The 15,023-nt window shown below is 40.9% G+C and overlaps 1 protein-coding gene across 1 annotated transcript; it reads right to left on the bottom strand.

Moving 5' to 3' along the window:
* Positions 1-3,640: 3,640 nt before the first annotated feature.
* On the bottom strand, positions 3,641-6,484 carry cldn5b (claudin 5b). The gene is made up of 2 exons (XM_080419676.1): positions 5,902-6,484; positions 3,641-5,366 (listed from the first exon to the last, which is right to left on the bottom strand). The coding sequence occupies exons 1-2, from the start codon at positions 6,226-6,228 to the stop codon at positions 5,049-5,051; spliced, it is 645 nt and encodes a 214-aa protein (XP_080275802.1). The 5' UTR covers positions 6,229-6,484; the 3' UTR covers positions 3,641-5,048.
* Positions 6,485-15,023: the final 8,539 nt, after the last annotated feature.

Genomic DNA, 15,023 nt, shown 5'->3' with positions numbered 1-15,023 from the left:
AGCTATCATCTGTTCGTCATTTCCAAAAAATATATCTTAAAATATATATATTTTGAAATGTCTATTTTCTGCTTAGCAGCAAGCTATATTATGCTTCGACTCATTAGAAGGCCATTTTCAGGAGGTGGGACCCACAACTCGGAACTAATAATACCTAAAATAGCCATTTCCCATTTGTAGTCTAAAACAGTTCTTGGACCCTACTTGTGTGTGAATGAACAGATCCCACTTCATCCACTCCTGCTTCCATTATCTGCTGTTCAATGATGGTGCGATGGCACAGGCTGGCCACAAGAGGGCAGTGGTGATCCTTGTGTTTTTTTTGGATTCCACAACAGACTGCACGTGTGCCTCAGTGTCTCCAGGAATTACAATGTTTAATTTCAGTATAATAAGCAGATACAGCACAGAATGTTTTAAAAGGAACACTTATTGAGTCTGTATTGATGGGGAAATTATTTGTTTTATTTAGTTTTTCTTTGTGTTTTTTGTGTTTCGGGTGCCATAGGACAATTAGTCACTTGATTAAATGTGCTTGACACACAATGCCTATTGTTCTGTGCAATGAAATGATCCAGCCAACAATAACAGTACACTTAATTTATCAGGACTAAGGAGCTACATGTTGAAATGTGTCTTTTCTAATGACATTTTGCAGCCCACTCTCTTGTGCCTCAATAGAAAACTGTACATATTTCATTGTAATTTATGCTGTTGTGTAAATGATATTAAAACACATGATTACATGTCTGAATTTTGAGTAATTAATATACCACTGCGGTTCAACATAATGGTACATTTATAATTTCTGCTGTTGATTTGAGCTTGGCATCTATAGCAGTGGTTCTCAAACTTTTTCATGTCTGGGACCCCCAAATTGATATGTATCTGAAACTGTTTTGTGCCAGGGACGACCAGAAGAGAAGATTTGTGTATTCAAAATATTCAAAAAACAATGAATTTTTCAAAATTTTTCCAGAATTTTTCAAAAATGGATAAAATGATTGTGATGCTGTATTAAACATTTTGCTGGGGGACCCCCCCCCCCCCCCCCATACCTCACTTTGAGAACCACTGATCTATAGTAGCCTATGTGATGATCCCACAAACTCACATGTTCAAAGCTCATTAGCAGCTAAAATGACTAATATTACAGTCACTTAAGAAAGAGTGATGGAAAATCTGTATAGTTGCTGCCTGGCGAAAACCTTGGATGTCCAAAATCTTTCCTTTAAAAAAGAATATTTAGTGAAAATAGACCATCTACGCCGTAGATGGCCTATTCTACGGCTATGCGTTATGAGCTTGTAGATCTGCTATTTTCACTACTTTTGTGCGACACTCATGTATGGTGAAGTAGGGCATGAATTTACGGGAAAAAAAACTAAACGTTGAAATATGGAGATACAAGATTGCATTGCGAGTCTTGCGACACATGTGTGGATACGCATATTGTTGCTGTTTGGGCAGAAACCTCTTATCTTCAATGTATTTTAACTGTTTTTTCGTGAATTAACGCCACTTGATCATACTACAGCATCGCACGAAAGCATCAAAAGTAGCAGATCTACAAGCTACTTTAAAATATTTTTTAAATTTGAATCCTGAAAGGTTTTGGGACATATGAGGTTTCCACCCGACAGAGAGGATATGCTATTTTCTAGCGTGTGACGTGTCATACATTGCCCACTAGCCACTACAATAGAAGTCACCCCAGGTTTTCTATTGTGTGTGTGTGTGTGTGTGTGGGGGGGGGGGGGGCTTGCTGGCTGGCTGGCTGGCTGCATTCCTTTGTTTCCCTGCGTATGTGACTGTTTGCGCGCAAAGTTGTTGTCCTTTGCATGTTCATGTTATGTGCAGTAGGAGTGGTGTGTGTGGGGGGGGGGGGGGGTACAGTGCACGCTGACCCACATCCAGCTTCCTGGCCCAGTAGCAGCTTAATGACCACACTGATTATGATGATGATAGCATAGGGGGGGGGGGGGGCTAAGAAGGGGTCAGGGGGTTCCCTCCCCACAAGCTAGCATCAAAATCAGTTTAACCATTATAGACATCGGCTATAAAAAAAGAAAACAAAAAAAAACTTGCATGGGGGTCAATGGCACAAACTAGTTTCAGATGGGGATCTGAAACTGCCTTTAATATGCATCAATGTGGGGCGTCCTTGATATGAAAAAGTTTGAGAACCACTGAAATAAACTGTAGGTCTGTTACACAAAACAGGCCCCACACTCCCTCAGCTTACAGGCATGACTCATGGAGTAAAGTTCTCAGTCACCACGACTGTGATTTCAGTCATTTGGATTCAATAGAAGCCAGCATGTCTTCTATGGAAGCATGTTGCACATCGAAAATAGCCTAGATCTACAAGCTCACGACAACAACAATGTGAGCTTGTAGATCGGCTATTTTTGGTTAAACCAACATATACAGTAATTTTATACAGGGTATCTGCACATTTCAAGTTACAATTGAATGACTTTTAAGAACCAAACGGATCCAAATGGACCCATGGTGCGAGGCGTTGTGAGCTTGTAGTTCAGCTATTTCCACAATATTATTTATCTGTGGAACCGAATCAAATGAAATTCCTACAATTCCAAGTGCTTGTCAGGGTGGGGGGTCAAAGTGGCCCCAGTTCAAATATGATTATTTTGGGGGGTCGCGGCCTGAAAAGTTTGGGAACCCTTGCCCTAAGGGGTCCCTGGACCACACTTTGGGAACCACTGATCTAGGTCAAATGCTGTAGTAGGCTTTTTGAGAGTCGGACCCCACCCACCCCCACTATCACACCATCCCATCAGAGCTCTTTGCCCTGTCATCTTGGAACTCCCACTGCAACAAAACGGCCTTAAAAAAAAACTGTGTGTAAGCGATAAGTTAATGTTCTGTATTCTGATAGTGATCATGCTGTTTGTTCAGTTAACAGGCGTCTCCTAGTCTCTCCAGCTCTTTAGTAAAAACAGAAAATACATTTTCAGGTCATGGATCACCACTTCATCCAATCAAGAGAGAGAACACCCCAAATAATAATTTATCCATTTGAGTGTGCCAGTTCCCAATTTTGTCTGCTCATTTTCTCATTTTGAATACTTCAAATTTCACTTATCGTGTATCCTGTGTCGTATGAGTTCTCTCTCCTGATTGGATAAAATTGGTATCCTGACCTGCAAAATGCACTTTCTATAGCGTCCCTAGTCTGAGGTGGAGAGATGTTTAGTGTAAATGGTGGGAAAGGGACGAGGCCTTGTGCAGACCCCTGGGGGACCCCGGTAAACTAAATATATATCAGCTTTAAGTGGTTGATTGTAGATAAGCGCTGTAGCCCCTCAACTCCAGGATATTCACATCATAACGTACAATAACCATAGACTGAACAATGGGACGCAGCATACAATAACAAAACAATGCAATCTTATTGTATATTGCGCACAACACAATGCATGCAGTGACATGTTTTAAAGTGTTAATATCCCAGAAGTATTTGAACCTTCCAGTGACACTTAACATAAGAGTTATTATTTCCCTTATGGCCTATTGTTTATTGTTGCATGCTGTCGCATATGTGTCTGAATATTTATTTTAAAAGATTTTGATGTATAAAACAGTTATCTTACATGCAATGCATTACACTTGACTATACATATAAATAGACACATTGCTGTGTTCCCTTTATTATAAAAAAAACATTGTCATAGAAAATTACAGTGTTTAAAAAGCACAATAGGCTAGCCTACATGTATTGACATGCAAATATGTAGGCCATCCTTTAATCAGAATCTCAGTGCACATTGGTCTGAACAGGCTGCATGAGCCATTCACATGAACTCTAAAGAAAAGGTTATAACTATTTACACAGTATTTCTAAAAGCCTTTTGATATAATAGACACGCATGTATGCCTTTTATAACGATATGGCTCCAGTGTCACACACGAGACACAATTAGATAAAACATAAACATCAAAATAAACATCAAATCATTTCCGTTACTTTCATTCATAGCTTGTGTTGTTCTTTGTACATTTAATGTCCTGTAATACTTCCAATAAAGTTCCTGAAAGATGCTTTAGACTTTGTACATTACCATAACACTGCTGTGAAATATTAAAAAGACATATTAGCCCCCTGGATACCGATTTGACCCAATCAGCTCATAAAGCCTAGGCAGACACACAGGATAAACAAACATTCTCTCTCCTGATTGGATCAAATTGGTAGTCTGACATGAAAATGCAATAGTCACTTACACCCACTTTAAGGCTAAAATAGCTGATCTTACATGGTCAAGTATCTGCTTTAAACTGTGGTGGAAAGTACATTTACTCAAGTACTGTACTTCAGTACAATTTGAGGTATTTTTGACTTTAATTGAGTATTTCCAATTCTCAATACTTTTACTTCTACTCCACTACATATCAGAGGCAAATGTTGTACTTTTTACTCCACTACAATAATTTGAAAACTTTAGTTTCTAGTTACTTTGTAGATCTTGCCTATGATTACCTTCATTAACCACTTCAATCATATATTTCAACTATTTGAAAATAGCTGAACTACAAGCTCACAACGCGTCGCACTGTGACTCATTGTAAGCTTGGAGATCTGCTATTTTCAAAGGATTTTTATAAATTTTATACATTTGAAAACCTTTTACTTTTACTTGTAACAGAGTATGTCTACATTATGTTATTGATACTTTTAGTTTTAAAAAAATGAGTACTTCTTCCATCTTTAAAACAAAATGCTCCAGGTACAATAATATTATTGAGTTCTATACATAATAGTTCTTATAATATTATACAGTCTATACATAATGGTTCTTGTCAAAGTCTCTATTGACGGTGATACTGTACTTGATGGGATGTTATTCATTATTATTAATGATGAATGATTATTAATATTATAATAATAATAAATAATCATTATAATTATACATTTTATAGAGTACAAATGGTTCTTGTCAAAGTCTCCTGTGTTGACGGTGATGCTCTTGGTGTACTTGATGGGGTATTATTAATAATAATAATAAATATTAAAATAATTATAATTATACATAATGGTTCTTGTCAAAGTCTCCGTTGATGGTGATGCTCTTAGTGTACTTGATGGGATAAGCGCTCTTCACCCGGTGGGGGCAGGAGGAGCAGCACAACAGTGACCCCCCTATGAAGAGGAGGGCCGATGCGGCCCAGCCGATGTAGATGGCGGCCCCGATCTCCCTCTTCTTGGAGTTGGGCACGCGGTTGTCGTGGAAGTCCACGATGATGCTGTTGGCCATCCAGCAGAGCGGCACCAGCACGAAGAGCCCGCTGACGATGTAGACCACGCCCCCCGCGAACACCACCTTGGCTTTGACCACTTCGTCCTGTTGATGTATATTAGGGATGAAACGGTTAAATAAATACTTCGCCCCAAAAAATTGTCCACCTGTCGAATTCAGAATATAGAGCTATTTAACCCTGTTACTGAACTATCACACTATAGCAATGATTAGGCTACTATCAGAATATAGAGCTTTTTCAGGGTCTGGGGACCCTAAGGATTCCTTGAGGGGGTTCCCCAGCTAAATTACTTAATAGCCTAAGCCCTAAAGCATCAACATCAGTTGTACAACTTTAACCCTTGTTGTGAGCTTGTAGATATTTACAAAAACTCTAAGAACATGTTGGAATATATTTTTGAAACATTTTAAATAGGCCTATACAAAATGTATGAGGGTCCCTGGCACGACATATTTTCAGATGGGGTTCCACGGCCAAATACATGTTAATTTGGGGGTCCTTGATATGAAAAAGTTTGAGAACCACTGACTAACATCACTTTTAATTTAAAAAAAAAGTAATTGATTGAAGTTAGAACATAAGAACATAGTCGCTATAAGAAAACAGTCGACAGTTTACCTTGATGCAGTTGGTGCACTGCGCGCCGGCGATCATGACGGTCAGGCCGCAGACCCCCAGCACGGCCGCGACCACCGTGAGGGCGCGCGACACCTGCAGGTCCTGGGAGAGCGCGAGCACCGAGTCGTGCACCTTGCACTGCATCTGGCCCGTGCTCTGCACCACGCACGACATCCACAGGCCGTCCCAGATGGTCTGCGCGATCACGATGTTGGAGTCTATGAAGGCCGTCACCTTCCACGTCGGCAGGCCGCACGCCACCATCACCAGCAGCGAGCCCATTACGCACATCCCCAGGCCCAGGAGCTCCAAGCACGCAGAAAACATAACGGCTTTTTTGTTTTGTTGCTCTCCTTCTTTCTTAGAATTAGAATTGTAGCCCAAAGTGTGCGATGTCCGCTTGTTTCCAGTCAATAAGATGTTCTCTTGTCGTTTTACTGTGTCTTAATTGTGTCCTCCTGAGTCCTGAGATGGAATCCAATGGAAATGGAGCCCTTATGCACTTGTGTGCTGCTGGTCTTGTTGCGTTCAGATGCTCTTTTGGTTATTAAGGGTGTCGGCTCTTTCTCTCCCTCTCTCTCCCCCTCCCTCCTCCCGGTGGTGTGTGACTTGTCATTCATGGGACCCCCCACCCCACGGCCCACCCCCAGCTGGCACTATTGTTTACACACGAAAATAAAGCGCACCAACTTCTGGCCAATCAGCTGTAGAGCTGGTCGCAGCCTCTGCCAATGACATTGTAGGAGAACCAGACCAGTAGCATTGGTGAGGGTTGTTATGAGGAGGATGCATATGTGCACTTGAGAGAACCGTTATGTTTGGGTCCATATATTTGTTTATGTTTAAACCCATTTAGTCACTCATGGATGAACAGTGAGGTGCAAGTTTTATTTGTCGCTGACTTATATACATGCACAAGCAGTGAAATGTTGTTGGGACTTGTCCCTCAGATTGTGCTACATACATAATATATATATTCAAACAAGAAATTTAAATAGAATAGAATGACATTGTAATTTATTTGGTCCTCCTTATAACACAAGATTCTGACTCACTGACAGACAGGATTTGCACACTTTCTCAGCTCAAAATAATTTACATCTTTGGGAAAAATATATCTTTAGTTATACTTTACCAAACAAATGAATAATCATAATCATGTGTATCCCTATAGCTTCATATTGAGTTGATGTAGGCTATGCAAGGCCATCTGAGATTGTGTTACCTAGTTGTCATATTTAACTGTACCTGATATATTCTCATAGATTTTCAGCTACAGTGTGTAACCTTTGGGTCACTTGGCCGTCACTCCACATTTTGTACTTTGAACTTTGAACAGCAAGACCATCACTGTCACGAAACTTTGTCTGTCCAAAACTCTGACTTTTCAGGAAATTGATCCATTGGATTGGATCTAATCCTTTGGATTGGACGTAATGGATCCAATCCAAAGAAAAGAGGAGCCGAGCGCTGCCAGTAAACTGTTTGTTTATGATCTGACACCAGGTGTGGCGGAAAGGTGAAGGTGAAAGGTGAAGGAACAACATGCAATACATTACAGTGAATAATGAAGAAAACACCTGCTAGTCAACTACACGTACTGCAGAAATGTCGTCCACACACAGTAAATGCAACATGAACAATGCCATTAATTCAACTCTTTACAGGCACAAAAGATAATGGTACTTAACATAAAACAACCTAATACTTTCTCCAGTTAATATGAGTGTCAAGACAATATTTGAAATAGCTCTTATTACATCCCATAGGGACGGACAATGGCCGGACCACACCCAGGGACAACACACTTCTTCATCCCCCTTTCCCATGTATGGGAAATTGTCATTATTTATCTAAATGACAATATTTTATGTATAGCCTATATATATATATATATATATATATATATATATATATATATATATATATATATATATATATATATATATATATATATATATATTTACTTTACTAGAAGAGGGCAATTCTAGTGTATTAAATCAAGGCATACAAGGCTTAATACTAACCATGGAGGGTTCCTTTTTTTTAAGTCAGACTGCAAACCCTTCAGTGCCGTGTGTCCAAGAAAGTTACACAACACACACACACCTTATCCTCTCATCACCTGACAATGCACAGCCAGGTTCAGCTCCTGGACACACACACACACACACACACACACACACACACACACACACACACACACACACACACACACACACACACACACACACACACACACACACACACACACACACACACACACACACACACACACACACACACACACACACACACACACACACACACATACACACGCACGTACCCATGCAGTGACACAGGATGCATTACATGCAGAGGATATAGGAAGATTGTCATTGTTGACACAAACCATTGTATTCTGACAGTGTTGACGTAATGTTCCCTCAGCCTTTTTTGTTGCCATCTTGTTTTTCAGGGGTTCCATTTGGTGGACCTGACCTGGCCTGGGTGGGTCCCCTTCTATTTTAGATATTCCTGAGAAAATCCATGAGAATATCGTTGTTGTCGGGCAGAAACCTCTTATCCTCATATTCTAACTTGTTGTCTTTTTTTCGTAAATTAGTGCCCTACTTGATCATACTACAGCATCACACACAAATCAAAAGTAGCACATCCACAGGCTTGAAACGTGGCGCGAAGCCAGCCTTTTGAGCTTGTAGATCTGCTACTTTTTCTATATATATTTGTTTAACCCTGAAAAGTGGCTAACAGCTTTGGACATATGAGGTTTCCACACGACTGAGACAATATGAGACGGTGAACCCCTACCAGAGATGTTTGTGCCTTTTGGGATCCTTGCGGGGTTTATTTGGGACCCTCAAATCCCCCACCAGGGTCCTCGCGGAATGCAGTGCATGAGTTTGCCAGGAAGATTCTTGTGAAGCTCAAAGCTCACAAGCTTGTAAATCGGATATTTTCACGATTTCTGTATCCCACCGTTGTACAACAAAGTATAATAGAGTGTGGTCAGAATGTTTTCGTGTTGATTTGTTGATATAAGAAAAATATATATAATACAAAAAAAAAAGCTTCTCTATTATTCAATTAACCTACATGAGCAAGATTAAGTCGATTGTTATTGGTTTTAAATATCGGTTTTGATATATTTTCGGTTACTTGCCCAGCCGTAGTATCGCCCACACTGGGATGCGGAAGTGCTGTTCTCACTCCCAACTAATAGGTTTGACGATTCTGCCAAAAACACTTAACCCATTTAGACCTGAGGCCGATTCTAAAAACTGATTCTAAAAATCTGAAGTTTTCTGAAAAACTTCTGATTTTTATTAAAACATTTCAAAAAACAATATGTTGCTATATATACAGGTAGCAACAGCTAATATTACACAAAGGTGTTCCCGGATTGAAAGGTATAACATCGTACTGTATCTAGTGTTCCAGGTCTAAAACAAGGAGGGATGGTTAAAGTTAAGGTTAAGGTTAGGCATAGGTGTGGAATGGTTGGGGTCAGTGTTAGGGTCAGGGGTGGGGGAAGGGTTAGGCAAGGTGTCCTGGTCAACATGCACCATAGTGGGAGCGTCCCCTCATGTCTAACAACTCGTCACCCGTTTGTCATCAGAATGCGCTGACTCACAAGTTCCTGCTGTTGACCTAAGATAGCCTCCATCAGGGCTGGGAAGCATTGTTTCCCCAGAGCAGGGGGTCATACTGACTTTGATAAAGTGAGTGGAGGGCCACACACACACACACACACACACACACACACGCACACACACATACACACACACACACACAAAAAATAATAAATTAAACGTTTCGGTCCTGGGACCTTCGTCAGTGCTATCCCAGGACGCGAAGGTCCCAGGACGTTTGCTTTTTTAAATTCACCCCTCACTATGAGCACAGAGCACATTATGAGCATTTAAAATAAAGAAATAATATTTTCTTTAGTCTGTCAAAGGAGTTTTCCTTAATTTTTATACAGCGAGCGAGTCTTTTTCTGCCAGTTTTCAGACCACCGCACCTGCAGTCAACCGTGACCAAAGGACAAAGAAGGGCGCAACAGTTTTCCCTGTTCTTTACTGCCATATAGGAGAACAGATTCTACCGTTGCATAGAAGAAGCTGATTTGTCGGGGGGGAGATTAGAGTTCCATACACTGGCCATGCCGTTCAGGGCCCTCCATGCAAGTGCCTTCCTCACTTTAAGGTCTTTCTCAGCTGAGTTGACCCATGAGCCCAGGTATTTGAAGTCCTTGACTTCCTTCAGAGCAGTGCCTCCTGTTGTTGACAGAGGTGGATGTTCCGATAGGATGTTATAGGTGATAACCTCAGTTTTCTTGGCATTTAGCCGAAGGCCAACCATGGCACACTCTGACTTCACTCTGTTCAGGAGCTCCTGTGCTTGTTCCACGTGGTTGGAGTGCAGGCTGATGTCGTCCGCATAGTCCAGGTCTGTCGGGACTACTGTGGGATGTCGCCTCGACCTCTTTGGTGTTAGAGTGAAGCCAAGATCCTGCTCTCGACCACTGATGGCCTTCCTGAGCGCAAAGTCCAGGACTATGACGAAGAGGAAGGGGGCTAGGGTGTCCCCTTGCATTGCATTAGGATGTCAAACTCCTCACTGTTGCCATCTGGGGTCACCACCTTGGCCCTTGTTCCTGCGTACAAGGTCTCTATTGCCCGGAGTAAGTTGGGAGGAACACCGTAGGCCTTAAGGATTTTCATTATCATGCCTCTGTGGATCGAGCCAAATGCCTTTTTGAAATCGATGAAGCACAATACAGCAGTCAGTCCTTGAAAAGTGGAATATTGTTGTTGAATTTGGAAGAAACCCACTTGTAATATTAGTTGTGTTGAGCTAATGAAATTGTTCTTATTTGGTTTGTTTATTGCAAACAGCTGACAAGTTGGTGAATAAACCTAATTTGCAGTGTATACCCAGAGACCCCCTAAAGAGGCGGAAGGAAGAAGGAGTAAGTAAGGAGGCCCATTGCTGTTGCAAATAATAGGCAAAAATGGCCCTGTTCCCCACAGTAGGCCTACTGTATGTCATTACGCACCAGTACTATTGCATATCTTTAACTAGAGTCAGCAATAAATGAGTCATTAGGATGATGAGTCATTTCTACTGTAGGGGTCTAGCGCTCAGTAAGATAGCATCTGTATACAGTACGAGATGGGGCAGTGACTACTGTGTCTTTTAGGGTTTACAGTAAGTGACTATTACAATCAGTTAAGCCTGATCTCATGCTCCGTCCAATGACAGTGTCTCACGGCAAAATTCTATTTTTAGTATAAGTAAAGGCTACTACATACAATAAAAAACACTTTCAGGACAGCCTAAAACTCAGACGGTGGTGCCATTACTCATCTTATCGTAGCATATTAATCATTATGCAATCACAATTTACAATGTAGGCATTTAACAGACACTCTTATCCAGAGCGATGTTAAGCAAGGTAAACACATACATCAAATGCAACGTGACAGTGTAGTGCCTCAGTAAATCAAGATTTAGGACACAGGTAAACCAGGAACCTAGCATCAGTCTAAACAATATACTGTACAATCAAAATAATAATCTGTGCATTGAAACTATTAGGATACCAGGTAAACAATGGACCTAGCATCTGTCTAAATAACCTGCTATTCTAAATATTAACTTTGTGGTCAAGAAAAACAAGCCTAAGTAACAAAAACATGAGAACAAATAACCAAGGTCTGCTCGTCATATCTGTCTATTCTGGAGGTTAGCGGAAAGGGGAGATGACCCAGTAGATAAACACTAACAAGCTGGAGGAAACACTGGCTGGATGAGATAAAGAATTTGTCTTAGGCAAACTAAAACAATTAAACTAAACAAAAATATCTTTGTCTTGAGTGTACAAAAAATAAATCAGAATCTGAATAAACTTTATAGTCACATCACAAGGTTTACAGGTGAAAAACAGAGGGTGAAATATGTTTTTGTGCGAGCTCCAACGTTTCTGTTATTTCCAGAGAAAGGGAAGAAGAGGGGACATATACTGTACATGATATGGACCAGTGTTGATTTTGACAGCAAATTTTGATTTAGTTTTAGTCATAGTCTTTTGAATAAAATTCCATTTAGTTTTTGTCATATTTTAGTCATCTGAAATGTTTTAGTTTTTGTCTAGTTTTAGTCTACAAAATATAAGATTATAGTCGACTAAATCTACAGTTGATTTAGTCGACAAAAATGTATTTTGGTGGGCCTTGATGGCATCGTAATGGCTGATTTTACACTCGGTTGCAGGACCAAGTGTAAAATCAGAAGATCACAAGATCAATAAAAAACGATGTATCTACATATTTATACATAGTATCTATCCTGTGCATGGTATGTCCTGTACCTGAGGTTAGACATAAGGTGTGTGAGCATAGCAGCAGACATATACTGTACATGATATGGACGTTAGTTACAGCGCAAGAATAATACATATCAGCGTGTTGCACATGGGATTAAGGTGCAGAGTGTCAGGTTCGACCGCATTGTCCACATAAGGTGGTACTACTAATAATAATCACAGAAAGTGTTACAAAGTACGAGGAACTCTCTGGGAAAGGAGCAAATCAAGTACCAAGTATTGAAAGTTTAAGTGGTTAAATGTCTGAAATTAACAAAAGGCATTAATTTACACAGCACTGATGATAGTCAATGAAGCTATCTATGAAATCTATGAAAAGGTTTAATCTGCAACACAATTGCATATATGCAATGTAGTGGGGGTCCCTGCTTCGTCTCTGTCTCAGCTATGGGGTCCTTGGGCTGAAAAACGTTGAAGACCCCTGCATTAGGGCATTAATTTATGGGGGAACAAATAGGGTCACGGTCATGGTCTCTTTCCTCCCGGGTGTCCCCCTTCCCTGTCAGTTGTGCCCTGTTTTGTCCTGCTGTGACTTTGCCGTGCTCCCACACTGTCAGTCAGTCACAACAGGAGGGACTCGAAACAAAACACACACGTACGCACGCACGTACGCACGCACGTACGCACGCACGTACGCACGTACGTGCGTACGCACACAAAAAACACAAAACATCCAGTGAACCTATATAATAGGAGTCCTCTACTGTGAAAAGGTGGGTCTTAAGCATGTTTTTAAAAGTCCCAAGGGTGGGGGCAGCTTTCTACAGTGTGTGCACGTGTTAACTGTTGCTATTTGTTCCTGACAGCAGAGATCATTCCTAAAATTGCAGTTAACACGAGCAGGTGTGTGTGTACGTGTGTGTGGCTGCAGGTGTTGCGTGTCCACAATAGCTGTCAACATGCTGACGAACAACATTCCATTTAGCAAACAATCACTGCTCCTTCTGGAAAATGCATCACTGTGTGTGTGTGTGTGTGTGTGTGTGTGTGTGTGTGTGTGTGTGTGTGTGTGTGTGTGTGTGTGTGTGTGTGTGTGTGTGTGTGTGTGTGTGTGTGTGTGTGTGTGTGTGTGTGTGTGTGCCACACCAATCTGATAACTAGAACAGGAAGTGATGTCATGTAGTAGGTCAGTGAGTCAGTCCAATCCGTGTGTCTAATCAAACTAATAGCTTAATCACAGTCTAAAGTAATACAAAACACATACATGAAGACAATGGGTGTGTGTGTGTGTGTGTGTGTGTGTGTGTGTGTGTGTGTGTGTGTGTGTGTGTGTGTGTGTGTGTGTGTGTGTGTGTGTGTGTGTGTGTGTGTGTGTGTGTGTGTGTGTGTGTGTGTGTGTGTGTGTGTGTGTGTGTGCGTGTGTGTGTGTGTGTGTGTGTGTGTGTGTGTCTGCCTGTGTGTGTGTCTGCCTGTGTGCACGTGCGTCCTCGGTGGGCCAGATGCATCCTGTTCTTTTTTTTCTTCCTATGGCATAATGAATGTTGGCATTTGGTCAAATATTGTCCTGCAATTGTGTACTTTTCATAATTTATGCTCTGCAATAACATAGTTCAGAATACATTTACTGTAGATACTTCTTCAAGTTCATCCAAATGGTTTGATAAATGAATAAAAAGATCAAATACAAAAATAAATAAAAATAGCCGATCTTATACTTCCTAAGTATTTTATAAAGCATGCACTTTTGAATATCCTATCCTATATCCTATATTGCGCTGATCAAAGGTCACCAAGTTACGGCCATTTGAAATGTTTGACATTGCTGTAACTGTAGTGCCCCATATGTGTGCAATTTATAGGTTTTTTGGTGACTATTCACCAAGAAGCGACGCGTTTTGAGCTTGTGTATCTGCTACTTTTGCTATTTTTCAATCTGAAGCCTGGAAAGTCACAGTTTTGGACATATGAGGTTTCCACCCGACGGAGACATGATATCAAAGTGGGGGAAAATCCTTGAGATTAAAAAGGTTCACCGTCCTAACCTGACGTCAGAGGAGTGACACAGATGGTCACTCTAACTACATAAAGGAAGATGAGTGACACAGATGTCAGATGATGTTTAGTGGACGGTTAAGATGAAGTGTGAGGATGTCCTGTTTCTTATCACTTCCCTTTGAGTCCATTGTCTTTACAGGCCACCGGGAATGCCCCCCCCCCCTTACCCCTCCCTTCCACATGATATGTTTTTTATTGTCCATCACATGCAGTGGTGTACAAAGTGCTCAGCGTAGATTCTCCTGGTTGAATATTACTAACTTACTTAGACTTGGTTCCTCCTGCTCCTCCTCCTGATTGATTGATTGAATACTTTAATAGTCAGAAATGTAAACAGCACGTGGTAGTCAGGCATTAAGGCTAAAAGGATAAGGCGATATAACGCCCCTACAAGGGAGGGGGCGTGTCACCTGTGTTGTTGTCATCAGAAATGGACGTTGCACGACATGACACTTAAAGGGCAAGACCACTTTGGTAGAGGTTTGGGTTGTGTAGTTACCTTGCCATGATGTAACTCCAAAGGTGGGCAAGAAATAAAAAATAATTGCTCCATTAATTAGAAATGGATAATTCAAAATATGCTCCTCATTGACTTACATTGTACGGTAAAACAGCTCTCAAAGTCAATCTTTTCGCACATAAACAAACGCAAACAAAGTTGATTCAGACAATATAGAACATCACCAAACCCAGTACTGTTTTTTTTTTAAATAGAAATGTCAACTTCCTGTTGATT

This window comes from Gymnoscopelus braueri (assembly GCF_963280865.1).
Source record: "Gymnoscopelus braueri genome assembly, chromosome: 22".
Classification (NCBI taxonomy): Eukaryota; Metazoa; Chordata; class Actinopteri; order Myctophiformes; family Myctophidae; genus Gymnoscopelus; species Gymnoscopelus braueri.
This window is presented reverse-complemented; position numbering and strand designations above follow the sequence as displayed.